Source organism: Misgurnus anguillicaudatus, chromosome 5 (assembly GCF_027580225.2).
Source record: "Misgurnus anguillicaudatus chromosome 5, ASM2758022v2, whole genome shotgun sequence".
Classification (NCBI taxonomy): Eukaryota; Metazoa; Chordata; class Actinopteri; order Cypriniformes; family Cobitidae; genus Misgurnus; species Misgurnus anguillicaudatus.
The window spans coordinates 29,259,020-29,285,071 of record NC_073341.2 but is presented as its reverse complement, the minus strand read 5'-3'; the positions used below and the strand labels follow the sequence as shown (position 1 = coordinate 29,285,071).

At 38.4% G+C, this 26,052-nt stretch overlaps 2 protein-coding genes and 1 long non-coding RNA gene across 8 annotated transcripts in view; 2 read left to right on the top strand and 1 right to left on the bottom strand.

Moving 5' to 3' along the window:
* The window catches only part of fcho1 (FCH and mu domain containing endocytic adaptor 1), a 46,327-nt gene extending 39,218 nt beyond the window's left edge, over positions 1–7,109 (top strand). For both annotated transcript variants that reach the window (XM_055168805.2, XM_055168806.2), the window contains exons 22-27: positions 535–690; positions 818–950; positions 1,311–1,507; positions 1,707–1,771; positions 6,338–6,505; positions 6,675–7,109. In XM_055168805.2, the coding sequence (XP_055024780.2) occupies positions 535–690; positions 818–950; positions 1,311–1,507; positions 1,707–1,771; positions 6,338–6,505; positions 6,675–6,703 (748 nt within the window). In that variant the 3' untranslated portion in view covers positions 6,704–7,109. The remainder of the gene's footprint in view (positions 1–534; positions 691–817; positions 951–1,310; positions 1,508–1,706; positions 1,772–6,337; positions 6,506–6,674) is intronic.
* A 62-nt stretch (positions 7,110–7,171) lies between these two features.
* The window catches only part of rfx2 (regulatory factor X, 2 (influences HLA class II expression)), a 43,373-nt gene continuing 24,492 nt past the window's right edge, over positions 7,172–26,052 (bottom strand). For 4 of the 5 annotated variants that reach the window (XM_055168808.2, XM_055168807.2, XM_055168811.2 and 1 more), the window contains 13 exons: positions 25,694–25,768; positions 24,512–24,693; positions 21,616–21,735; positions 21,226–21,347; positions 20,954–21,072; positions 17,667–17,779; positions 15,765–15,922; positions 15,558–15,655; positions 15,098–15,247; positions 14,801–15,009; positions 13,083–13,236; positions 9,269–9,311; positions 7,172–9,187 (listed from right to left, as the gene is read on the bottom strand). In XM_055168808.2, coding sequence (XP_055024783.2) covers positions 9,075–9,187; positions 9,269–9,311; positions 13,083–13,236; positions 14,801–15,009; positions 15,098–15,247; positions 15,558–15,655; positions 15,765–15,922; positions 17,667–17,779; positions 20,954–21,072; positions 21,226–21,347; positions 21,616–21,735; positions 24,512–24,693; positions 25,694–25,768 — 1,656 coding nt within the window. In that variant the 3' untranslated portion in view covers positions 7,172–9,074. The remainder of the gene's footprint in view (positions 9,188–9,268; positions 9,312–13,082; positions 13,237–14,800; positions 15,010–15,097; positions 15,248–15,557; positions 15,656–15,764; positions 15,923–17,666; positions 17,780–20,953; positions 21,073–21,225; positions 21,348–21,615; positions 21,736–24,511; positions 24,694–25,693; positions 25,769–26,052) is intronic. The other variant, XM_055168809.2, reaches the window with a different exon arrangement.
* LOC129414717 (uncharacterized) lies at positions 10,049–13,400 on the top strand. The gene is made up of 2 exons (XR_008634507.2): positions 10,049–10,453; positions 13,043–13,400. It is a non-coding gene; the product is annotated as an uncharacterized lncRNA (long non-coding RNA).

The following is a 26,052-nucleotide window of genomic DNA, read 5'->3' as shown; positions in this document are numbered from 1 at the left end:
TTTTATTAACGCTTCTCCAACAAAATTTGCCGTTTTTATTGTCCAGGGTCACTTTTAGTAATAAACTTAATGCTTTGGCCGTCTTGATTGTTTGTATTTATCGCCATTGTCTGGCCTGGCACGCATATTACATCCTTTTTGTCGTCTTCAAGGACCTGTGTAAATGCATAACTTTTTGTCAGTGTTGTCACATTTATATTTTGAGTTTTTTTTTTTTTAAATTCGTTTTAACTACATCTCTGTCATGTAAATGTTGCCTTCGCTTCATTTAACACCATAATGTTTCAAATGCATCTCTTGTGACCGCCTGTAATCTGATTTCAAAGTAAAGCTCTTATCAATACATACATCACTAAATAGTTCAGAGTGTTACAGCATGTTAAAAAGCTAAAAATATGTTTAGACTTGTGTTTAGTACTGACTGTGGATCAGCTTTGGTTCTTTCACCCCATCTGGAGGACAAAGCCCTTCACCACACTGTCCTGCTTCCATTGTTATTAGTCAAATCCAACCATTTGTCTCTGTACGTTTCAGTTGTCTAGTTAAGATCACCGGTGACCTCACCATGTCGTTTCCTGCCGGAATCACCCGCATTTTCAATGCCAACCCAAATCCACCGGTGCTTAGCTTCAGACTGGTCAACATCTCCCGAGTGGATCACCTATTACCCAATCAAAAGTTACTCTACAGGTATGATGCCTCATTTCATGTCAATAAATCGCACATTGATTTAAAAGGGGTGTGCACGTGCAAAAAATAAGTCATGCCAGATATGCTTGCATACTCCTTTAAGGTTATTTGTGTCTTGTACCTGCAGTGACCCATCACAGAGTGACCCAGACTCTAAAGATTTCTGGTTCAACATGCAGGCCTTAACACTTCATCTGCAGCGAGAGGCAGAGCTCAACCCACAGGCCTCTTATTACAACGTGGCTTTGCTTAAATACCAGGTCAGTCACCACAAACCTTAATAATGCTTGAATTGCAATTTGACCTGCAAATGATATTTTAAAGGCACTGCATCTCTTAAAGGGACGGTCCAGACAAAACGTACATACTTTTGTATATAAGACATTTATGTTATAAAGAAAGTCGTAGAGGTTTACAATGATGAGAGCTAAATATTTTCTTTATCTAACCTCTTTTTTATCTTTATATCTTGTGTTCCTTTACGTGCACTGAACTGTTTATTTGTAATCATTGAACAGCTGTAACCACTTAAGAAAAATGAAAGTGTCATGATGCTTTTAACTACCTTTTTTATTTCAGTGTATTAGTGTCATGTACTTTGTTAAATGATCCTCTTGCAGGCATCATCTCAGGATCCGGCTCGTGCTCCCCTGCTGCTGTCAGCGGAGTGTCAGCGTAGCGGCACGGTGACCCGCGTTTCTCTGGATTACCACTGCTGCCCAGCGACCGCCCCTGCCACACAACTGACCTCCGTACAAGTGCTGCTACCCCTTGATCACACTGCCACCGACCTGCAGTGCCAGCCACCCGCATCCTGGTGAGAAACTGTGTGCATGTGTTTGTGTGTGCGTGCGTGCATAGAGAGTGTGGTATGGATGAACTACATTAATAATATGAACAGGAGTTCCCATGAAAAATATTGGATGGGTTGGTATTCATAAAAGAGGAAGATAGAGTGAGAAATGGTGCGAGTAAAGTGATAAAGAGGTGTTTTACTGATCTGTTTTGTTTTATAGGAACGCAGAGGAAAGACGACTCTTATGGAAATTACCCAGCCTCTGCCCAACCAATCACAGCAAAGGTTATTACCATCACCACCTGTTTCTTTTTACCTCTATCTCGCATTCCATACGTTGCCTTACGTAACATACCATACATTGCCATAACATTGCAATCCATATGTTGCCCTAACGTAGCATACCATACGTTTCCCTAACGTAGCATACCATACGTTGCCTTAACATTGCATTCCATACGGTGCCCTAACGTTGCATTCCATACGTTGCCTTACGTAACATACCATACGTTGCCATAACATTGCATTCCATATGTTTCCCTAACATAGCATACCATACGTTGCCCTAACGTTGCATTCCATACGTTGCATGCTATACGTTGCCTTAACATTGCATTCCATACGTTGCCCTAACGTTGCATTCCATACGTTGCCTTACGTAACATACCATACGTTGCCATAACATTGCATTCCATACGTTGCCCTAACGTAGCATACCATACGTTGCCCTAACGTAGCATAACATACGTTGCCCTAACGTAGCATACCATACGTTGCCCTAACGTTGCATTCCATATGTTGCCCTAACATTACATTCCATACGTTGAATACTATATGTTGCCTTAACATTGCATACCATATGTTGCCGTAACGTTGCATACCATACTTTGCGTTAACGTTGCATAATATACATTGCCCTAACGTTGCATTCCATTGTTGCCTTAACATTGCATTCCATACGTTGCCCTAACGTAGCATACCATACGTGGCCTTAACGTTGCATACTATACGTTGCCCTAACGTTGCATTCCATACGTTGCCATAACATTGCTTCATACGTTGCATACTATACGTTGCCTTAACATTGCATTCCATACGTTGCCCTAACATTGCATTCCATACGTTGCCTTACGTAACATACCATTAACATACCATATGTTGCCATAACATTGCATTCCATACGTTGCCCTAATGTAGCATACCATATGTTGCCTGAACGTTGCATACTATATGTTGCCATAACGTTGCATTCCATACGTTGCCCTAACATTGCATTCCATACGTTGCATACTATATGTTGCCTTAACATTGCATTCCATACGTTGCAGGCTTGTGCACAATTCAGAATTTCAGAATTGGCCTCCATTCAATTCATGAATTGGAATTTGAATTGAATTGACTCCACCCTACAGGAAGTTGAATTTGAATTTGAATTGGAATGACAGGAAGTGGAATTAAATTCATGGCAATTCAAAGAAATTCCACAGTCACACAACAGAAAGAATCTAACATACATTCAGTGTTAGGAAAGTTGCTTTGGAAAATTGTTTGGCGACCATTTTAAATACTTGGTAAAATTAAAGCCATCATGTTCCATAAAATTACAATTGCAAAAAATCTAACTTAATTATTTGTTATGTGACTAGAGTTTTTAAAATTAATTGCTGGGGAAAAACATTTCCTGTTAATATAATCTGTACAAATGAATATATTTATAGAATATGTAATGCAATCATATCAAACATATACTGAAAGCTTCATTTTTAACACTTCACTTACTGTATAGTATGTATAAGAATTTCTTTGAATTTCTATTGAATTGCAATTCTGCTTCCTTTAATTCAAATTCGAATTGTAATTCTAGATCCTGTTTTTGACATAAATTCAAATTCAATTCAAAGCCTGATACGTTGCCCTAACGTTGCATACCATATGTTGCCGTAACGTTGCATACCATACTTTGCGTTAACGTTGCATAATATACATTGCCCTAACGTTGCATACCATACTTTGCCTTAACGTTGCATTCCATATGTTGCCCTAACGTTGCATAGCATACTTTGCCTTAACGTTGCATACTATATGTTGCCCTAACATTGCATTCCATATGTTGCCCTAACATTGCATTCCATATGTTGCCTTAACATTGCATTCCATATGTTGCCCTAACGTTGCATTCCATATGTTGCCGTAACGTTGCATAGCATACTTTGCCTTAACGTTGCATACTATATGTTGCCTTAACATTGCATTCCATATGTTGCCTTAACATTGCATTCCATATGTTGCCCTAACGTTGCATTCCATATGTTGCCGTAACGTTGCATAGCATACTTTGCCTTAACGTTGCATACTATATGTTGCCCTAACATTGCATTCCATATGTTGCCCTAACATTGCATTCCATATGTTGCCTTAACATTGCATTCCATATGTTGCCCTAACGTTGCATTCCATATGTTGCTGTAACGTTGCATAGCATACTTTGCCTTAACGTTGCATACTATATGTTGCCCTAACATTGCATTCCATATGTTGCCCTAACATTGCATTTCATATGTTGCCCTAACGTTGCATTCCATACATTGCCCTAACCTTGCATTCCATACCTTTGCTGAGTCCCAATTCGCAAACTAGAATTAGTATGTCACAAATCGTAGTATGTTGAAATGAGAATCCCAAAGATACCCGGATGGTCTACTATTTCCAGTTAGAATTCGAAGTGCAGATCAATGCACACTCTAACGGCTAATATTGCCCACAACCCATTGCGTGCGGGAGGGAGGACCTTAACCACACTGACTTATTTGTAGTAATACTGTAGCTGTATAAATGTTAACTTTATTAGTCCAACCAAAGAAACATGGTTACTACACTTTTACTATAGTAAAGCATGGTTCATTTTCATCAGGGTATTTTTGAGTTATATACATAAGTATAAAATACGTTAAACAATAGTTATACTATAAACTTTAAAACTTTTGACTTTAAAATAAGTAGCTTTCGTTACACACATTGACATGAACATCAGAACCAGCCCCCTTACAAACAACCTGCCTTTGGTTTTACAATGACGCCCTGCTTCACTCCTCAACTCGGAAGAACACATTGTAAAATATATATCGTGAAAAAAAACGATGAGAAGAAAAGATGGGAATAGTAAATAAAATTATATTGGATATAAGTTATAAGAATGAAAGAAATATTGTTAACAGTCGTGGTGTGCTTAACTAGGCAACCACGTTTTCGTTCACGTTGCATGACGTCATCAAAGTATGTTCCAGAACGTGCATACTCATTTGCTACAAACTCAAAAGTATAAACGTTTTCCTCACAAAAACAGTACATACTTAGGTCGTAATATAAGTAGGCGAATTGGGACTCAGCACTTGCCTAACATTGCATTCCATACGTTGCCATAATGTAACATAACATACGTTGCTCTAACATTGCATTCCATATGCTGCCCTAATGTAACATATCATACATTGCTCTAACGTTGCATTCCATATGTTGTCTTCACATTGCATTCCATACGTTGCCCTAACGTAACATATTATGTGTTGCTCTATCATTATATTCCATATGAAGAGTTTCGTTGCAAAACGAGATAACCACCGTTTTTTTCATTGTTCAGAAATCTCGTTTTTTGGTTGTGCATTCCAATTAATTTCAATTCAACTGCAGTTGGTTTGTTTTGATTTAAACCTTCATAACTTACAAAATTCAGCTAAGTAGCACCATAAAACATGATAACATATTAATAAACATGTTTTGACAAAAATGTTAAAAAATGGATTTATCTCGTTTTGCAACGAAACTCTTCATATGTCTTAGCCTTGCATACTATTTACTGCCCTAACGTAACATACCATACATTGCCCTAACGTAACATACCATACATTGCATTCCATATGTTGCCCTAACGTTGCATTTCATACGTTGCTCTAATGTAACATATCATACATTGCCGTAACGTAACATACCATACATTGCCATAACATTGCATTCTATACGTTGCACAACCGTAACACACCATACGTTCTCATAATGCAGTGTTTCTCAAACTTTTTCTGCCATTCCCCACTTTGGAGGTAGGGAAGAGTTCCAAGCCCCACTTGTCCCAATCGCCCGAACAAAATCGTAATCAGCTAGGCTTTAAGTTACCACGTGACATTTTCTACAGTCTGATTTATTTAAGTTTTAAGCTAGGTTTATGTTTAAATGTACTATTTTGAGTGTATGGTCAATAAATAATTGAATTAATAGATTTTCTCCCATTTGTCACACCCCACTTGTAATGTTCCTATTCCCCACCAGTGGGGCCCGCCCCACACTTTGAGAAACACTGCCATAATGTAACACACCATACGTTCCATTATAATAACATATATAGCTTAGTGTTAGTGCATCTAAACTAGTTTTAGATTGCTGTATTGACACAATCTTGAAGATGTTTTCAGTGGAAGTGGGTGGAGGAGGAGTTGTACGAGCAAAAGGCCAAGAAGCAAATACATATAATCTGATCAAAGACAAGCAAGCAGAATGAGAGGATTTTGAACATTTTGAAACCAAATGCATATTTTATTAAATATAAGAAGAATAATGTTTAACATTCCTTCATTACTTCATAACACAAAATGTACTCTATCACGTCTACTTTTACAACTACATATTCTGTTTACAGGCTTTTAATTAGATCAGAGGTCAAAAGAATTGAAGAGGACAATTAATTATTATTTTAACTTTTTACACGCATATCAAATGGGTCTCTGAGACCCCAAATATGGTAAAGTAAATTGTAGCATGAGAGAGATGAACAGCTATTGACTGTATGTTTGTGGTTCTCAGGGTCTGGCACATTGTGTGCCAGTTGGCAGTGCCTTGAGGTGCCCCGTGGTCCTCCACCAAGTCTGGCTGTACAGTTTGTGGGATCTGGGGCTTCTCTCTCGGGCATGAATGTGGAGTTAGTGGGCAGTCGATACCGCATGTCCCTGGTGAAGAAGCGATTTGCCACTGGTAAGACCCAGTTCTTTCATCCTTGTTTTTCTGGCTCTTTGGAGTATATAACTATATTTTAAAAATGAAAAAATCTTAAAATGTTTTGGAAAAAGTATTCGTATTATAAGTAGGTTGGCATACAGTTTTTCAATAGATGTAGTAATAATATTCTTCTATCACTTTCTAGGAAAGTATATGGCTGGCTGTTCTTTGTGAGAGAGGTGATAGTGTCTGGTCTGGTACCACAGAGGCACACTGTTTGCACTTTTTCTGGGCTGGAGAGTTCATATTGTACACAAGTGTGACATACGGGAAATAGAGACTACCCACGATGCATCACTTGTATTTGCAGGAACTGTATGCACTTGAACTGGGGACCAGCTGGCAACCAGCTTGAAATCTAAACAGATAAACCCAAGAAGCTCTATTTTATTTGTATATATTGTTTGTTCTGTGCACAGACCTTGTTTGAAGTTTAAAAAACTGGATGTAAATGTCATTTTGAGGCAAGTTTGTGAACAATTAAGTATAAACTACAGTGATATGTATAAACATTTGAAATGACATTTACAAAAACGTCCTGTTCATGTTGAGTATTCAAGAAAGATTTAATATGGAAAAATTTGTATTTGTGTGTTTATAAGAAAAGATTCATTACAGCAAACAGTTATCTTCAGACAAAAGTGGTTTACACAAATTTATTACACTTTTAACCAGTACAAAATACAGTCCAACTAAGCGGTTGAGGCTAAATAAAGGACACAAAAATAAGGTATGAATATAGTAGTGAGAAGAATTGCATCTACCTCCATAAAAAATATTCCTTAGCCAGAAGCTTTAAAACAGCAATACAAAAGAAAAATCGAAACAAGAAAGTTCCCATCCCAAAAGCACACAAAGGCAACAAACGTGACAGGCGTTAGAAATACAAAGCCTGACACTCACGACCAACCACAGTGAGAGAACATCAGCCAATCACTTCTCAGAAACACAAAACGACGACTAAAAATGAAATTACTCTTTGTATATAGCACAGAGGGGTGTGTAGGGTGCCCGTTATGGGCCGCTACCAGGCACCAGTTAAGATCCCACATGGGTTCAGCACAACATTGTGAAAACGACATCTTTTGAAAATATTTCCAGCTTTACATCAGTCAGTTGGGCACATCAACAGTTTTATTTTATTTTAAGCATTAAAACGATCGATAGATCTTACATCAGATGTACAGCACCAGTTGATGAGGCGTTTCTGTAGATATCTGCATATTATTTTACTGGATTTTTCTATTTTGGGTTTTTAAACCTCCTAGAAAAAGCTTAGACATTTGACAGGTTACAGAGTTAAAACGCGTTACCAATAAAAACAACTTTTTTGCTATTACACATACACAACTTCAATCTGTTATGCAAAGGAAGTTTTTAATCTTTATAATAAAAAAACAACCGTATGGGCTATGTAAAAAGCTCAGGTATACAGTATGTTCAATTAATAAAAATAACACAAAAACTATTCACATAAACTGGTTTACACACACACACTCACTTCCAGTTACTTCAGAAGGCCTTGTGTACACACGTGCACACACACACACAGGTACTTTCAATATATTCACAATCATTTAGGCTCTTTATAACCACTGCAAACAACTAATATTTCTTATACAGTATAGCTAGAAAACTACACCAAAGTGTTACAAATCATATTTGGTGAGAACTGCCCTACTTGGTTTCCTAAAACTAGGAAAAGGCTCTACCTGGGTAATATAACCATTAACACATACATGTATGTGCATCCTGGAACTTTCAAGCGACATTAGGATGCTTTTAGGGCAACCAATCAGCACAAACTGATTGAATAATCTCTGTTATAGTGACTTAAAGTGAACAAAACATTACAATTAGACACTGAGGAATATAAACTGTTGAGGTATAGACTAGTCATCTCATATGGCCAGGGCGTTTATCTACAAAACTGCAAGAAATAAGTGTCCACCCTTCATTTCATGGAAAGGCATTTGCATGTGCAACCCTGCTGTTTAAGCAGGTTTGGGCGGATTTGGGGGTGCAGCCTGAGGAACCGCAGGTAACGGGAGAGGCTAAGGGCACGACTGAAAATGTGACTATCTTTAAAAGGTGCTTCAGACATCTGAGGTTCTGAGACGATACATTCATTCTGCGGTTAGAGGCACGGCCGAGAAAACGACAGGACGAGACGGAGTCCGAAGGAAAGAGAGATAGTTCTGTTCTAGAGTTTCTAAGGCACTGAATGAAGACTATGGCACGTCACAAAACTAGCACGTTCTTAATTCACAGTCGCAGAAAACCTAAAGGACCCAGACGGCAGACAACTCCGGGCCGGATCCACACCGGAGCTGCCGGCTTCGGTGCAGATCTGGCCCGTAGTCATCTGCTATCTAGGGAGAGAAAGAGAGAGAGACAAACTGACCCTACACAAATCTACGTTCCCTCAAGATAAACAAAAACCACTTAGTGTTAGCTTGACCACCGCCATCCCTACATATACTGCTAAACACGCACACACAGAGTAGCGGGCAGCTGTGGGCTGTCGTGTTCTGGGGTGAGGCTGTTAGATCTCCTGTAGGGAGTGATTTATCTCGATTCTCTCTCTCTTCACCGCCGGCTCGTTTATGCTCCTCGACATATCTCCATCACTGCCCATATCGTCTGAGAATGAGGAGTCTGTGAGAAGAAGAAAGTGAATGTAAGAACATGTAAGAACCTTGAAAATGAGAGCTGCATGTTGGGTGGGCATTCCGTTACCTTTCTCCATGACTGGTGGCATCATTGTGCTAAAGTCACTGAACTGAAAATTAAAACCAAGAAACAGAGTTGATATTACCACATCAAGTATGGGTACTTTAGCTAACTTACTTCAGCGAGTAAGTTTTTATGCAAAAAGCTGTGTAGTCATTTCCCCCACTTCCAACTATTTTTCTACCACATACAGTATAGACAGTTTCAGTAGCAACAACATAAACAAACAGCTAAATAACAGGTAAATATTACTTGAGAAGAGTAATTTCTAAAAAAGACCCAGTTATTTGTTTAAATATTATTTTACACTCGCAAAATTTCATTAAAATGTGCATTTAGGATGCACAACATGAAAACAAAAACCATGGTAAAAATTCTCACATCATTTGAGATGTGGTACATGTTCATAATTCTCATTTATTACAAGGCGCTCTAAATGCTTGGTTCTGATTGGCCACTGGCCAGTCGCGTAATTCCAAGGTTTGTTCTTTTCAGATAACTACCGCTCAAAAAATAATAATAATAATTACTGCCCAAAACTAATTTCCATCGCCATGATTTTATGCGCATATTGAAGTATCACATCAAAAATGAGTGATGAAAATGGCAAATTAAGATAAAAAAAAATTTTTATCTCGTTAACACAAATTTGACGCTGGGAGAATGAAAGGGACATGTTTTAAAATCGACCAAATTAAATCTGTATATGTATCTTTCGCGCTCTATGGCGGGCAGACTCGACATGTTTAATCTGAGTGATTTCTTAAGTTATTTACGCCTGTCGGCTGGGTACAAACGTTACTTTGTTCCGCTATTTTATGGATGTCTAGTTTGTTTTCTCCCAAAAAGGGGCGGTGATGAAATTGACAGTCAAGTTCCCGGATGTATCAAAAATGTTGCATTCCTTCTGTGCACAACATTCAGTTTGGCAATTAACGTTACAAGCTGCACGGCTAATAAACAAAAAATACTAAAAAGAGTAAATGCCCCATTGTGACAAAATGCAGTCCTGTCTCCTCTTTACACGCGTACCTTATTTTTGTTTACTGTTGGTTACTAGGTTACCAATATGACCGTCATTCGCTCAAAAAAACTCGATGGAAACGCACCCAATTCGCTTTTTATGTTTTTCTTTACGTTTGGATGGAAACCCAGCTACTGTAAGCCGGATGCTGCAAATCATTTTGACAGGTAACTTAAAGTTATTTGTTTTTATTTTACACAAAATTAAATATAAATATATTTAATAACATGCCTGGCATTATATATATACAAATAATTAAACCAAATCGTGTGTTAGTGACATTTGAACGTCTTGTCTTAACAAACCGAAGGTCTGTATTTATTGTGGCTAAATGCAGTACTGTCTTCATTTTTCGCGCGTATCTTGTTTTGTTTACTGTTGGTTACTAGGTTACCAATGCCACCGTCATTCGCTTAAACAACATGATGGAAACGCACGTAATTCCCCGTGTCTTAAGCAAACCAAAACATTTCATTTTCGACAAGGTATTTGTTTCAGCGATCAGTTTAGACACTAACTAAGCAGACTGATAAATAAATACAGAACGGAAGTTTAGGCGCGAAACTGCGAAAACGAGCATGTGTCCGATAAAACCGTGTAGATTTATCAAACATTCGCCGTCAGTTACTTAATCAGGACCGGTATGAGAAATATAACATGCGCTGTTAAAAAAATCAAGGTAAATATTACCTCAGAACAGTCATTTCTAAACAAGACCCAGTTGTTTAAATATTATTTTATTTTAAACGCACGTGACCGATCGTCCAGCTGTTTTCGCTGGAGTTGTCTTTACCAAATTAAAGGGCTTGACGTCGTCGCAATGTCCTTGCTGCTAGTGCTTTTATATAAAAAAATATCGCATTCCTTCTTCTGTGCACAGCATTCAGTTTGGCAATTACAAGCCTCACGACTAATAAATTAATAACTTGCCCCATTGTGATGCAACTCAGCTCCATTTTCCACGCGTACCTTGTTTTGTTTAATGTTGCTAGGTTACCAATACCACCGTCATTCGCTCAAACAACTCGATGGAAACGCACCTAATTCCCCTCGTCTTAAGCAAACCAAAACATTTTAAAGTTATTTGTTTCAGCGATCAGTTTAGACACTAACTAAGCAGGCCGATAAATAAATACAGACCGGAAGTTTGGGCGCGTAACGGCGAAAACGCGCACGTGCCCGATAAAACCGTCTAGATTTATCAAACATTTGATTTGTCGTCAGTTAGGCTACTTGGTAAGGATCGGTATGAAAAATATAACATGCGCTGTAAAAAGATATCAAGGTAAATATTACCTCAGAACAGTAATTTCTAAACAAGACCCGATTGTTTAAATATTATATTATTTTAAACTCACGTGACCTATCGTTTAGCTTTTTCCGCTGGAGTTGTCTTTACCATATATGGGGCTCGACGTCGTCGAAATGTCCTTGCTAGTGCCTTCATCAAAAATGTTGCATTCCTTCTGTTGTGCACAGCATTCAGTTTGTCAATTACAAGCTGCATGGCTAATAAATTAATAACTTGACCCATTGTGATGCAGTCCGGCTCCATTGTTTTGTTTACTGTTGCTAGGTTACCAATACCGCCATTCGCTCAAACCACTTGATGGAAACGCACCTAATTCCCCTCGTCTTAAGCAAACCAAAACATTTTAAAGTTATTTGTTTCAGCAAACAGTTTAGACACTAGCCAGACCGATGAATAAATACAGACCGGACGTTAGGCGCGTAAACTGTGAAAACGCGCACGTATACAATAAAACAGTCTAGATTTATCAAACATTTGTCGATAGGTACTTGTAAGGATCGGTATGAGAAATATAACATGCGCTGTTTAAGAAAAATCAAGGTAAATATTACAGAACAGTCATTTCTAAACAAGACCCAGTTTAAATATTATTTTTTTTTAAACGCACGTGACCGATCGTCTAGCAGTTTTCGCTGGAGTTGTCTTTACCATGGGCTCGACGTCGTCGCAATGTCCTTGCTGCTAGTGCTTTTATAAAAAATGTTGCATTCCTTCTGTTGTGCACAGCATTCAGTTTGTCAATTACAAGCTGCACGGCTAATAAATTAATAACTTGCGCCATTGTGACTACATGCAGTCCGGCTCCATTTTCCACGCGTACCTTGTTTTGTTTACTGTTGCTAGGTTACCAATACCGCCGTCATTCGCTCAAACAACTTGACGGAAAAACCCAACTAATTCACATTTCTTTGTTTTTTGGGCAAATTTTGAAAATATTCGCTTCACGTTTGTATTGAAACCCAGCTAATTAAATATAAATATCCCTTTTAATAACACAACACCGGCATATACAAATAATTAAACCAAAGAGTGTGTTCGTGACATTTGAACGTCTTGTTTTAACTTAAAACCGAAAGTAAACGTGTTTTCCTCGCGGAAGGTTTGTATTCGTTAAAAAATTAGCAAATAAAATATTTTAAATCAATATTTAATGCTCCTTGCTTTACTTATGAGGTAAATAGCCGTGTAATAAGCGGGATAATGTATAGGCAGCAGGTTTTTATCGCAGAAATAAGCCCAGACAGTGTGTATCACACTGAAAGGTCTTATTTTCGCGATAACGACCAGCTGCATATACATTACCTATTACGTAATAATACATGATGTACACATACTGTTAGACATTGTTAGTGGACGATTCAGCTTAACTAATCTGTGTGAAAATGTGTTTTAAAAGTTGTTCAACCGGTTCACAGGCAGTTAACAGTTATATAAATGTGTGAAGGTCTGAAACATGAACCGATCGATAAGCCAGATCTCCTTACCTCCCCCATGACAGCGATGGGCGTCTCTCCGGTTGCCTGGGCGACACGGTGCTCTACCAAATAGAACATGTATTCATCATAGAGCAGACGGATGAGATGGAAGGAGCCGAAGCTGGCGGCCGAGCGCAGAGTCAGATCTCTGATCACCATGGAGCTGTAACCGAGGCAACAGGAGAGTTTCATTACAAACTATAATACATGACCCGCAAATTCAAATCACAGGTTAAGAACTGCACTTCATGTTTTAATTAACACCTCTTATTGTTATACTGTGTGTTTATTAAAGAGGTAATGATATTAAAGCAGAGAACATCCATATATTACCTTTATTCAAAATTTAAAAAATCTAGTTTGGTGAGACTGGGGTTTTGTGAAAGTCTTAGGCCATGGCCAGCTTTGTTGTTTTAGCAAAGTTTTAATTACCATCCATATACAGTACTGTGCAAAAGTCTTAGGCCACCATGCCAGAATTAGATTTGTTGTTTTTGCAATGTTATAGTGATCATATATAATTGTTTCTCAGTCTCTTTAATAGATGGTTTCAGCAGTAACAACATTTTCTTTCAGCAGTAACAACATAAACAAGCGGCTGTCGTGGTCCGCACGTAACTTCCGGTAAACTCCGCTAAGAACAAATAACAACAAAGTTCTTTAAACGTACTTTATTTATATAACAAGCAAACCTAGGAAATACCTAGGAAACCAAAACATTTGTTATTTTCGACAAGGCATTTGTTCAAGAGATCAGTTTGGCAACTAGTCAGACAAATTAAAAAAATGAAACCGGAAGTAAAGTTCGGATCCAGACGGTCAGCGCGCGTGCGTCCGATGAAACCGTCTATAGAATACATCCAGATTATACAGGAAATGTGTATGTAGTATTAAAAACTGTATAAAAATGTAAACTGATGTGTCATGTTTTTAGGATAAACTCCACTTCCACTTGAGCAGTAGCAGAAAACTGCAGGATCTCTTAAACCTAAATAAAAGGAAATCCTAATTTCTAATTTTAAAGAAATTTGTCTTTTACTTCATTCTGCTCAAAAACGCTCAAGATGTGTTTAGTACCAAGAGAGCATAAACAGACAATGCCTAAAGAAGACATTTAGTCCTGAAAATTCAATTTTTTGGTACATATTTCCTGTATTTTCTGATTGTATCTCAATAAAATAGCTTAAATAAATATGGATGGACATTAAAACAAGTTTAATACTTATGACAGCAAAGCCACTGGTATGTTTCAGTGACATGATGGATTTCTGATAAGATTGTTTCAGCTTTAAAGCTGTGCCAGAGGTTTACCCAAAATATTTAAAAAAAGAGCGTCTAAATTTGCATTAAATGATGCAAATCTATGAGTGTGACGCCCTATGTGCATTTGTTGCACATTTCATCATCCACAACTGATCACATTTTTAAAAAATTTAATTATAAGAATCATACAACATCCCTGAGTAATTCTAGGCACAAGATACCTCAAAAGACTCAATTAACAAGAAAAGGTACAACATTTATTAGCCATAAAGATTCCCTATGCTGATTTTCGGTCAGCAGCTAGTAAATACAATTACTACAAATACAATAAAATAAATACAAATGACTTATTAGCCCCGGGCCAATTGAAACCCTGATTGCAAGTGTCGACTTTGGCAATTTCATATTTAGTAATGAAACAAAGCTGAATATTTCAAGGGCTGGTGGGTTAAATCATACTTTACCTGTAGAAAGACCACTTGAGCAGAAACTGGCGGGCGGCGCGGGGGAAGGTGGGACTGCCCTCGTAAGGTTTCAGCACTTGGTTGACAACGTTATCCAGCCAGGCGGCCCACTGATCCAGAGAGCTCTGCTGCTGCAGGGTCACCTTAAAATCTTGCTCCAAACGCTGGACGACGCTTTCATCGCACTGACACACCCAGGATGCCTGCTCCTGTGACACAAAACACACACTGGGTGAGATACGGACAGTACGGCATATGCATTTAAACTAATTTTAGACAGAAACCAAAAGGACGTACCTGAACGTTGGCAAAATCCACTCTGTTGAGGTCGCTGAGCATCTGGTTGATCTGGGAGGTATTCTGCAGTACTGCTCGGGCCGCCTGCGCCAGGTGATTCAGAGAGGTGTACCTGCGCAGGGTCTGCGCAAACGCACTCACCACTGCAGCCTGCGCATACAACGGGGAAAATACATTGATTATAAATATATAGAAAAACTTAAAGGAAAATGACCATGCTAAACATTTATAAACGGTGCATTTTAGTACTTTTTTCCTATTTGCTCGTTTGTATAGCATTTTTTTAACCTTTAAAGTTTATAATAGATTTTTACAATATATTTAATAAAAAATGTAATCATTAAAAATTTTTAAAGGATCTAAAGTTAAAGACATTATGTTTTGTGTGATTTAGCTTAATTATTTTGTTAACATCTTGTCCTCAAAGTGTAGACAAATTACAAACGCACATACGCAGTACCTTAGTGCGAACAATCTCCTGTGGGAAGTCACTCATGGCTGAGGTTAACCAACTCTCCAGACTCTTCGCAAAGTTTCTGATAGCTTGTGTGAGGGTGCCTGTGAGATCACATCTGCCATTAGTCAAGTTCATACGTTCTGGTCACAGTATAACTGCAACACTGATCCTAAAACAGCTCACTGTTAGTGTCTTAGTATAAGTACTAACTGGGAACAGGCCGTAGAACATCAGGGATGAGGATCTCCACCAGTGCCTGGTATAGGATGTGATCACAGCTTCTCATCCACTCTTTGATTGGTTCATATTTACACAGAGCGATCAGCTTCTCTCTGGGGAAACCTCGGATATCCTCCACATCCTCTTCGCTGCACAAACAGATGCCCAAAAACATTTATTCAGACAGATATTTATGGAGTCAATCTTAGAAGTCACAGCAACAAAACAACTGTATGAATCTGTTAGTAAATACATTTAAAAATCAATGTGTTAGATCATAAGTGTTCATAAGACCGACATGACACCTTCATAATCTTGACATGACACGTGTCATGAACATGAAGGAGATTTTATCCACGTTTATGACAACTGTCATTAAGTGTTATTTGTTCAGTTATGTCATTTTTAATGCAAAGATGACATAGTTTGAATTGTCTTTGTTATGACAACTTGACATTAACCAATACATCATAACCTGTCATAAATGTGTCATAAACATGACATAGCAAAATAATTGTCAAACTTAAGATATTACCTAGCTTTATGGGTTAACATAACAATATTGTCATTTAAGTGTCATTAATACTCTGTCAAATAATTAACAAAAATGCAACAGACACATCAAAATAAAAAAACTGACAACTAACAGAGCTTGTTCCTCCTCACACAGAGGGTTCTAAAATTCTCTGACATCGAAGAAAAAACGAACAAAACATTTAATTAATTTCATTTAATGTAATTAACTTTGCAGCGATATGGACCCAACGCTGCATGGCTTAACCCATTATTGTACTGTTTTCATTTAATTTTAGGTGAATCGGTCTCCAAATGCAATTAAATATAATTTATCAATTTTAATTATTATTATTATTATTATTTTTGAATGATTGATTTTATTGTTAAACATTAAGGAAACTTAAAAAAACATGTTGAACTGAAGAATATTCATGATGTTGTTGTAAAACTATTTGACAGAGTTTTAACACTTAATGATAAATTCAATTTGTATCACTGGTAAAAAGTGGTCAGTTATGTTGTCTTGGTAATGTCCAGTTGTCATGACAAGTTATGATGTATTGGTTTATGTCAAGTCATAATAAAGACATCTCAAACAATGTCATCTTTGCATTAAAAATGACATAATTGAACGAATGACACTTAATGTCATAAACATGCGTAAAATCTGTTTCATGTTCATAGCACGTGTCATGTCATGATTATGAATGTGTCAGGTCAGTCTTATAGACACCCCTTCAAGTGATAATAGTTATAATTAGTTATAATGTATGGAATAATTTGTAAAATAATGTGATTTGCATAATTAAAATATGTTTTAAAAGTAACACATTTCAAAATAGCAGGCATTATTTGAGACATTTGTATTTCAATGAAAGCAAGCATATAGACGGTTTCATTGGAAGCACGTGATACACGTCTGGATCCGAACATTACTTCCGGTTTCGTTTTTTTAATGGTCTGACTAGTTGCTAAACTGATCTCTTGAACAAATGCCTCGTCGAAAATAAATGTTTTGGTTTCCTAGGTAATCTATGTGTTGTTTTTTTGCTTGTTATATAAATAAACTACGTTTAAAGAACTTTGTTGTTATTTATTCTTAGCAGTGTTTACCGGAAGCTACGTGCCGCTTGTTTATGTTGTTACTATGTTCTATATTTGTATAAATAGTTAACATGAAAGATATTTACAAATCAGAAAATTAGTTTACTGATCTAGAAGTAGGGACAATTCTCATTTTTTACAGATTTTTAAATGCACTTTCTTCTAAACATTTCAAAAACATAAAACCTCCTATTCCCAGGTAAAATTTTATTTTAAATTTCTAATTAAAATCCCATACATTTTGGACCCCATAATTTTTAGTATATATGGCACCTGTTAGGAATGGTAGTGGTTCCGTCACTAGATGGCGCTGTTGAATACCAAAACGTCTGCCATAGCTTCTCTATGAGATGGAACTGCAAGTTCATCACTACATCTAGAGTTGCCTGAGAGAGAGAGAGAGAAAGAGAAACCAAAATTACAAACCAAAGTTTGAACAGGATTAAACACATTAAAAAGTTACACCTATTAAAAAACAGAAAGAAAGATGAAGCTCTTGATGTTTAATTTTGCTTTTTTTAGCTGTACGATCATTTTAATAAGTTAAGATAAATTAAAATAAATGTCAGATAAATTCCCTCCTTTAGTACGAGTAACATTTCTTTATCATGCTGGCATTAATAATGAGATCAAATCGAGTATGACATCATCACTGTACAAACATCTTATCAAGTCTTATCATGAAACAGCTAATACTTATTGAAAAGCGTCCATCCTGAAAGCAATCCATCTCCTATAAATAAGAGTTTAACAAAACTGTACATAAACTCAACCATCTTAAATTTCGTTTTAGATTAAAAAGGGCATTTAGCGTGACATGAGGATTGAGGAAGGTGTTGAACTTTATTTAAGAGCAGAAGTGAAAATGTATGTGTCTGTCTAAGAGTGATTCACACTTAGATTTCAGATTCTCCATGAGGACACACACTATTGTATCCAGTTACACAGAGCCCTCCACCTCCTCCTTCTCTGGTCACATGCTATGTTTTGGCTTCCACAGCCAGGTCACCATGACAACCTTGTTTACCGTTGCCCCGGCAACAGTTTAAACACAGCACTCCAAAACAAAAAAGAGAAAATTCTCTTTCCTGGACAAACAAGCTTTCTTACCTTCATCGAAAAAGGGGAAAGCACGATCACCCTGCTTCTAGGGGACAATTCAATAATTTTAAAGTGTACTGTACTAGTCTTATAAATATGCAGCAAACTTTAGAAAGATCACAAATGGAAGTTGTGCCTTAAAACTACACTTAACTTAAAGCTCTGAGTAAAAATTACTTTTAATGTCAATATAGCCTTAACTTTAAGATATTTATAAACATTGATTGACAAATCTGTCTGTCATGGATCAATAATTTTCATGAAAATTTCTGCATTTGGGTCCCATCAGATTCTAGGCTGTGAGGTAAACTAAACGTTTTTTTAAAGGGGAGGAGTCATTCTATATGCCCCACCTTAACTTCCTGTTTCAGTGGAAATTACATAAACACATCAAACAAAGTTGTGCATATCAAGGCACTTCTTTAAAGGGAACTTCTAAATTAATAATATACTGTAAGTCACTTCTCGAAAGTCAGATCTGTGACACAAAACACTGCTCAAACAAATCAACATTTGCCTCAGCTTGGGTACCATATTGGGCCGCTGTCAGGCAGAAACCTTGATTCGAATCATATTAGCTACTCTTGTCTGTCTGTGGGTTTTGCAAATATTTAACCAATAGAAAGAAAGTGTGACAACTCCAACCATCCTCTTTCGTGAATGCAAAAGTGATGAACACTACGTATATAAGGACTAATGTTTCAATGGTGCCCAGTGACTACTTTTTTCGAGGGTGCTCGATGTGAAGTTCGTCACAACATGTATGTAGCCCATCATGTGTGTGGTTCGTAATTTCAAAATGTGTGTTCTGCGCGTCGAGTGATCGTATATGCATCACGTGTCTTGTCAAAATAAGTGCATGCTGCAGACGCGTCTAAAGGGTTTATGATAAAAGAGACGCTCGCGTTTGCCAGATACTCGCATAATCTCATGCATACTCAGAGTTTACTGTTAAAGGAGTGTCTTGCGTGTACTGTATTTTGTGAATGTGAGCGTCTCTTTTATCATAAACGGTTTTGACGCATGTGCAGGAAGCACTTATTTTGACAAAACACGTGATGCACATGGTTCACATCACTCAACAAACACACATTTTGAATTTGTTTTAGAGTTGTTTCCTTATGGTAAACGTAGGCAAAGTGTCAAAAAAGCAGTTGAGCGTGTTACGGAGTATTTCTGTGCCGAATGCACTTCGCCAGGGTTTGTACAAGTTTCGGGAGAGGTTTTTTTCGATTACAAGTCCAGCTGACGTTTCAGGGGTTTCTATACGTATCACTTGTTTTATGGGCAGTTCCCCTGGAAAACCCCACCCACCCGTCAATCAGCGGAAGACGCTAGAGCTTTCAAACATCACATTGATGCGCTGGATTTCATTAAAAAGTCCCAACTGGGTCATGAGTTGCATGCGGTAAGCAAGACCTTGTGTTATGTTGGAAATAGGTGCGTGCATATTATATAAATGACACGAACATGTGGTGAATCATAAGTTAAACAGTGTTGTATAGTGTTGCATGACTCGTACTCGCTCCTCCCGCGGTAGTAACTCCTCTTTCTTCATTTTTCGTACGTTATCGGAAAGATTCGGTAAAGCTAATCTTTCTTTTATGAATCTGATTAAACTAAAGACTCTTCGGAGATATAAAGGATGTCATACTACTCTATAGGTACTCCAGATTAACATCAGAAATGCAGAAACAGCGTGTGTTATTTGAGCTTTAAGGGTGTCCATCCCAAAGATATGAGAAGAGATGATGATGATCCTTTCATCCAGCACAGTAAAGATCCAGATGGATGAAAGGTTAATTGGCAAGACTGAAAAGCCTAATCTGAGAAAAAAAGACCAGAACCAAAGGTGTGCAGTGGAGAGACAAAGAGAGAGAGATAGAGAGAGAGAGAGAGAGAGAGAGAGAGAATCTAACATTACGGCAAAAATGACATTAAGATTGTAAGCTCTGAGATGAAGATGGGCCAAATCCATCTGTCAGAATATTGAGAGCAGTGCTGTAATGAGACCAGCTGCATTTGTAAAGTAAAACTCAGGTACGTCCAACCAGAAACCGAAAATTATAGAGAGCGAGAAAGAATCTGGCTACACATGATTTGGAAATACAAGTGTTTATTTCTCATGTTAACTTTCTTCTGCATTATATTTATTTCCTGCAGCGTTTAGCTCATCCTACCTGCCTGTCAGAACAAGACTTACACTCTGTTGTTTATCACAAATTAAATTAATTAGTTATTTGATTAGTTGATATGAACATTGTTGCTTCCTATCGGGTCCTTGTAAGCTTTGTAACATCAGCCTAGCCAGACCAAGCTGTTGCATAACCCCTATACCAGATTTTAGTGGTTTCTGTGAGACCAGCACCAGCACTACATAGGTAGAAAGGAAACAGGAATGCCCTAGAAGAGCATCATTTTTAAGAAAAAGCTTCATAATAGTCAAAGGTGTGCAGTACCTCACAGTGGATTCTGTAGTTGCTCTGTAGTTTCTTCACATCGTTTAAGCTGATTGGCTCGGGCAGAGGACATGAGCCGAGATCAGGAGAGGGGAAAGGTGGCAAGGCGTGGGACACATCTGCCAAAACACACACATATATGCAATGTAACTACTGTGTGAAGGGATTGGGTGGTGGGATGATGAAATAAAAAATGAAAAGTTTGGGTTGAGTGTAGATAAATACTAATTTATTCTAATACGGGATTGGTGGTTCATGCCATATAGGTTTACCAATGTACTGCTGGTGATGCTGGCTCTGGGCGGCCACGCTTTGCTCAGGGGTGCTGGAGAAATGCTGGGAGCTGCTGTTCAAACTGTCTCCCATCCCTTCCATTTTGTGCAAGGGCTTAAACCTGGACACAGGAAACAATAGGAAACTTAGAGGATTAGAATTTACTACAGAGATCACTTAAGATGTGAGTGAATTTGTGAAATTTATGTCTGAATACAGAAGAAAAACTAGTTTGAATCTCCATCTATTAACCTGTGTGGGAATTAATTAGGCATAGATTCAATTAATCAAAACTGACTGGATGCAAATAACCGAGTAACACAAAAACACACCAACAGACTCTGATGTAACTGTAATGTAAGATTGCATACAAGAATGATTATTTTCACCTTTGTTTTTGATGGACAGGTTGTTGTCTCATTGCCATATACTGTGTATCCTCCTGCAGGCGGTTGAGAGGAGAGTCAGGCTTCAGACGAATGCCATAATAATGGTATTTTGAGTTCCCCCTGAGACACACATATACACACACAGGGAGAGAATAAGCCATCACATTTTTATCCCAGCAACCCCAATCTCTGGATCAACACACCACAGTTTGAGACTGAATGTGATTTATTTCAGACCATCACCTCATGATCATTCTTTAAGTATTACACCAGTGTTTGAGGCAAAAAGATGAATATTTTTATCTGTGCTGTTGTGAGATCTGAGCACGATTCGGCCTGCAATGTGGCTGTAGTCTGATAGTGTTTGTTGTGTGGCAGTAGTCTGGGGTGATTTTGTATTTTGATAGTGTTATGGTGCTTTTCCATTTAATAGTACCCCACGGGTCGGGTTGTGTCAATTCACTTTACTTCGGCTCGGTTAGCTTTTCCATTGAGTTTAGTACCACTTTAGATTTGGTTATTTTTGAGGGTGATGCTAATGGTCTAATCAGATTCAATGGATTATGCTAAGCTATGCTAAAAGTGCTACCGCCAGACCCGGAGATCAGCTGAATGGATTCCAAAATGGTAGAAATCAAATGTTTAACTCTAGCAGAGCTGAAAAATAAGCCTATTTTCAAAAAAAGTGGAGTGTCCCATTATGTCACGGAAAATATCAGGAAACATATATCGGTCGATCTCTAGTTCACTATTATCCCTCTCGTCAGGTAAAAAATCGTCACATTTCTTCAACGCAAGAACAATGATGGGGCAAGTTGAGAAGTGATTTAACTTAAACTGTAACAAAAGTCGCTGTCTATTTACCTCTATCAGCTTCTTCTTCTTCGTTTGTGGGTTTGCTTAGTGATGGTGGCTTTCGAAGCACTGCTTCATGAGGCTTACGAATCTTTTGTTTCGAATCATTGGTTCGGAGCATGTTTCAAACTGGCCAAGTCGCGTGATTTTAGCAAACAAGGCTTCATTACGGCATTAACTGTTTCAAAACGTTACGAAAATCTGATGATTCACCACAAGGGGGAGTTGTAAAAACTGTAAAATGTTTGGACAGAACTGCTTTTACACTATTTTGATCAGCAGGTGTCGCCAGCGTGTGTGGTGTTTCAAAAGCTTCGAAAAGCTGAATCAATTTCCGAAGCAATTAGTTCAATTGATTCGAAGCTTAAAAAAGCTTTGTTTCTCCCATCACTAGCCCTGCGTTCCAGTTCGTTTTTTATGACCTTCCCTCGCTAACTTCCCTCAGTCTCGTTCACTCGGATGTACGTCATTGCTTACATTGTACGAGTGCCCACTACTGCTGAAACACTTGAAGTAGGTTCAAATGGATTGCCCTAAGCCCTTGATCACATGGAAAGTGGAGACCGCCCCCTCCATGTGCAAAGCGCGAGTTGCTGAAGTGACATCACAATCGTGATGCATTGTGGGATATGGAGCTGCCTGAAGTGTACATATGAAGTAGACTCACTCCCTCAGTCAAAATCGAGGGAGCGAGGGTCTGTCCATACAAACTTCCCTCGTCCACTTGACAAAGTGGAACGCACTTCAAAATGGCGACAGGGATTCCCCCGAGGGAAAGTGTTTAGGGAAGTTTTTTTTCAAAAGCTAATACGATAAGCTTGTCTGTTGTTAGTATAATTGCTGTGTAAACGTAAAATTGTTTGTGGCTTTAGTTAGAGAGAGTTTATGGTTTTAGTGCGTCATATATATAGTGTTTGCAGCTTTTACCTTTATTCATTTAGAAGATGCTTTCATCCAACGCAACTTACAAATGAGACAGCATTTAACATTTGTCAATAAGCTAACAATAAGTATAATTCGCAAAGTGAAGGACAAGTTTACGCTGGAAAAAAGTTTAACACTTTTAAAGTGTAAAAGTTTTTTAAAGGACAAGTTTGGTATTTTACACTTAAAGCCCTGTTTTTTAGATTGTTTATGATGAAATAGAAAGGTTTTGACTGAAATTTCGACATATGCGGCTGCCCCGAGAACCTTCGGGTGTTTATTGCTTCACCTCCCACCTCTATAATGGCTGTATAGGTGCACTGGAACAATGCCTCCCAAAATGCACCAAACTCCCGTCCACAAAGACGTGAAACCCATCGAGCGGCCAGGGGCGCTCACCGACATGCTCACACAAAAACCGCCGCAAAAGATGCTTTCCAACAGGTGTTTTAGCATTCGTTGTAAACTTGTGGACCTATTTTTCCAAACGCCTCACACCCGTACATTCTTCCGCTGAGAGCTTGAATAATAGACACTCCAGCCCAGGTGGTGGCGATAAACCGCCTTTGCCAATTGCAGGAATACAACCGGGTTCCCGGCGTGGAGTAATACCGTACCTCACAGCACATCTAATACAAGTCAATGGAGTTGGCAAAAACTAAGATGAAACCTGTTGGAATGCGTCTTTTGCAGCGTTTCCGTGAGCACATCAGTGAACACCCCTGACCACTCAGTGAGTTTCACGTCTTTGTAAATGAAAGTTTAATGCATTTTAGGAAGGATTGTTCCTGTGCACCTATACAGCCATTATAGAGGTGGGAGGTGATACAAGAAACACCCAAAAATTCTCGGGCCAGCATCATATGTCCAAATTTCAGTCAAAACCGTTCCATTTCATCATAAACAATCTAAAAACAGGGCTTTAAGTGTAAAATACAGAACTTGTCCTTTAATGACATTTAAAGTCAGGTGAATGTGTATAAGTGGTGTTTTAGTTGTTTTTAGGGTTGTGGATAGTGTTTATGGTTGTAGTGATGCTAATAGTGGCTGTAGTCAGGTTTGATTTTGATTTGGTGACACCCTAACCCTAAACTGTGTTTGTAACTCTTTATCTGACCTGGTGCCAAGCCGCCGTGTGCGAAGGCCCATGAAGACGGAGCGGATGAGTTTGCCGAACGAGGCTGCGTTGACCGGATCCAGTTTTTGCTCCTGACAGTGTCTTAGGTAGTGGTTGTACAAAGAGCTCCGCGGCAGACTCACACCCTCAGCAGTCTCATAATTATCCAGTAACCACTGCAGCTGCGCACACAAACACAATAAATAGAACTGGTAAGCAATATCAAATTAATTTACTTTCATTAATGTTCTAAACAACTAGACTATAAATGTTACAGTATTGAGCACACAAAAACAAAAGCATAAACCACACAGAACCAAAACCCCGGTATGTGCACACTTTCCCATTTTATTACACAGATTATGTGTGGAAATTTGCAGATTGGAGTTTAAAGGTATATGAAATATCACAAAGGCCAAAATATACCAAACATGCAAGGGGCGAGGTGAATGAATGCAAAAATATTTGGAGTTTTCTGCAGGGCCTACGGAGGTACATTAAAACATGGAAAAGGGAGTTCTATACATAATAAATGCCTCTATTTGAAATGCGGACTTTAAAGCACAAGTAATAGCTAATATGTGAAGATGAAATTAGGCCCTCCACTGACACAAGCGTTACCACAGGCTTTGTTAAGCCAACACAGCCCCCTCTTAGGAGGAGGATAATTGAATATTGGTAAATATTCATAACCGTGGGCTGAGGTGTCTGTCCTTATGTTGAGCTCCACAAATGTGCCGGACTCAAGAGCCCTAAGCCACTTCAGGCTGTTAAACATCTAACACATTTCGATCGGGATCTGATTACACCTTGCGAAATGAAACCGTTAATGTATGAGAGGTCTGCTTTACTGTTAAGTTATCAATTCATAGACTGTGTGTGGATTTGGAATATACAGAAATATTCAAATTATACATCAGGGCCTTTCATTAGCCTCACAAAAGCTAAAAAACATACAAACCACCTTCAGCCCCTAGAATGCCAATATAGCATCTCTATAAGTGGTGTATAGGTGAATGCAGTGGGACGGGGTTTAAACCCAAATAAAAACCAAGCAATGGGCAGTTCTGCGTAAGCATGCTCACAGCAGCGGTGTAAAGCAAAGCGAAAGAAGCAGGCAAGACAAACTGGCCTTTTCTTTCAGGGTTTCAAATCAAGTTTTATTTCCCCGGTTCGACTTACATGGCTGTTGAGCAGGCTGCTTTTGTGAGTGGCGATCCCTTCTGACTTTTGGAGGTTTTCAATCGCCATTTCAAGCTGAGGAAAAGTAAGGGCATGCGAGACATGAAACGGGGGAAGAGAAGAAAGAATGGAGGGGGGTGGGATGTGTGGGGGGGACGACAGAGAAAAACACACACACAAAAAGAAAAGGAAATCAGTCTGTTAGCTGCAGCCGAATTTTGAGCATTTCCATTACAGTCTGTCAGTATTTGCAGCCACATTCATTATGGGTGGACAAAAAGCATGCAAATGCGAGGAACTCGGAGGGTTACGGCACTTTTCCTGTCTCGGCCTCATGTATGCTAATGAGCCGAGCACAC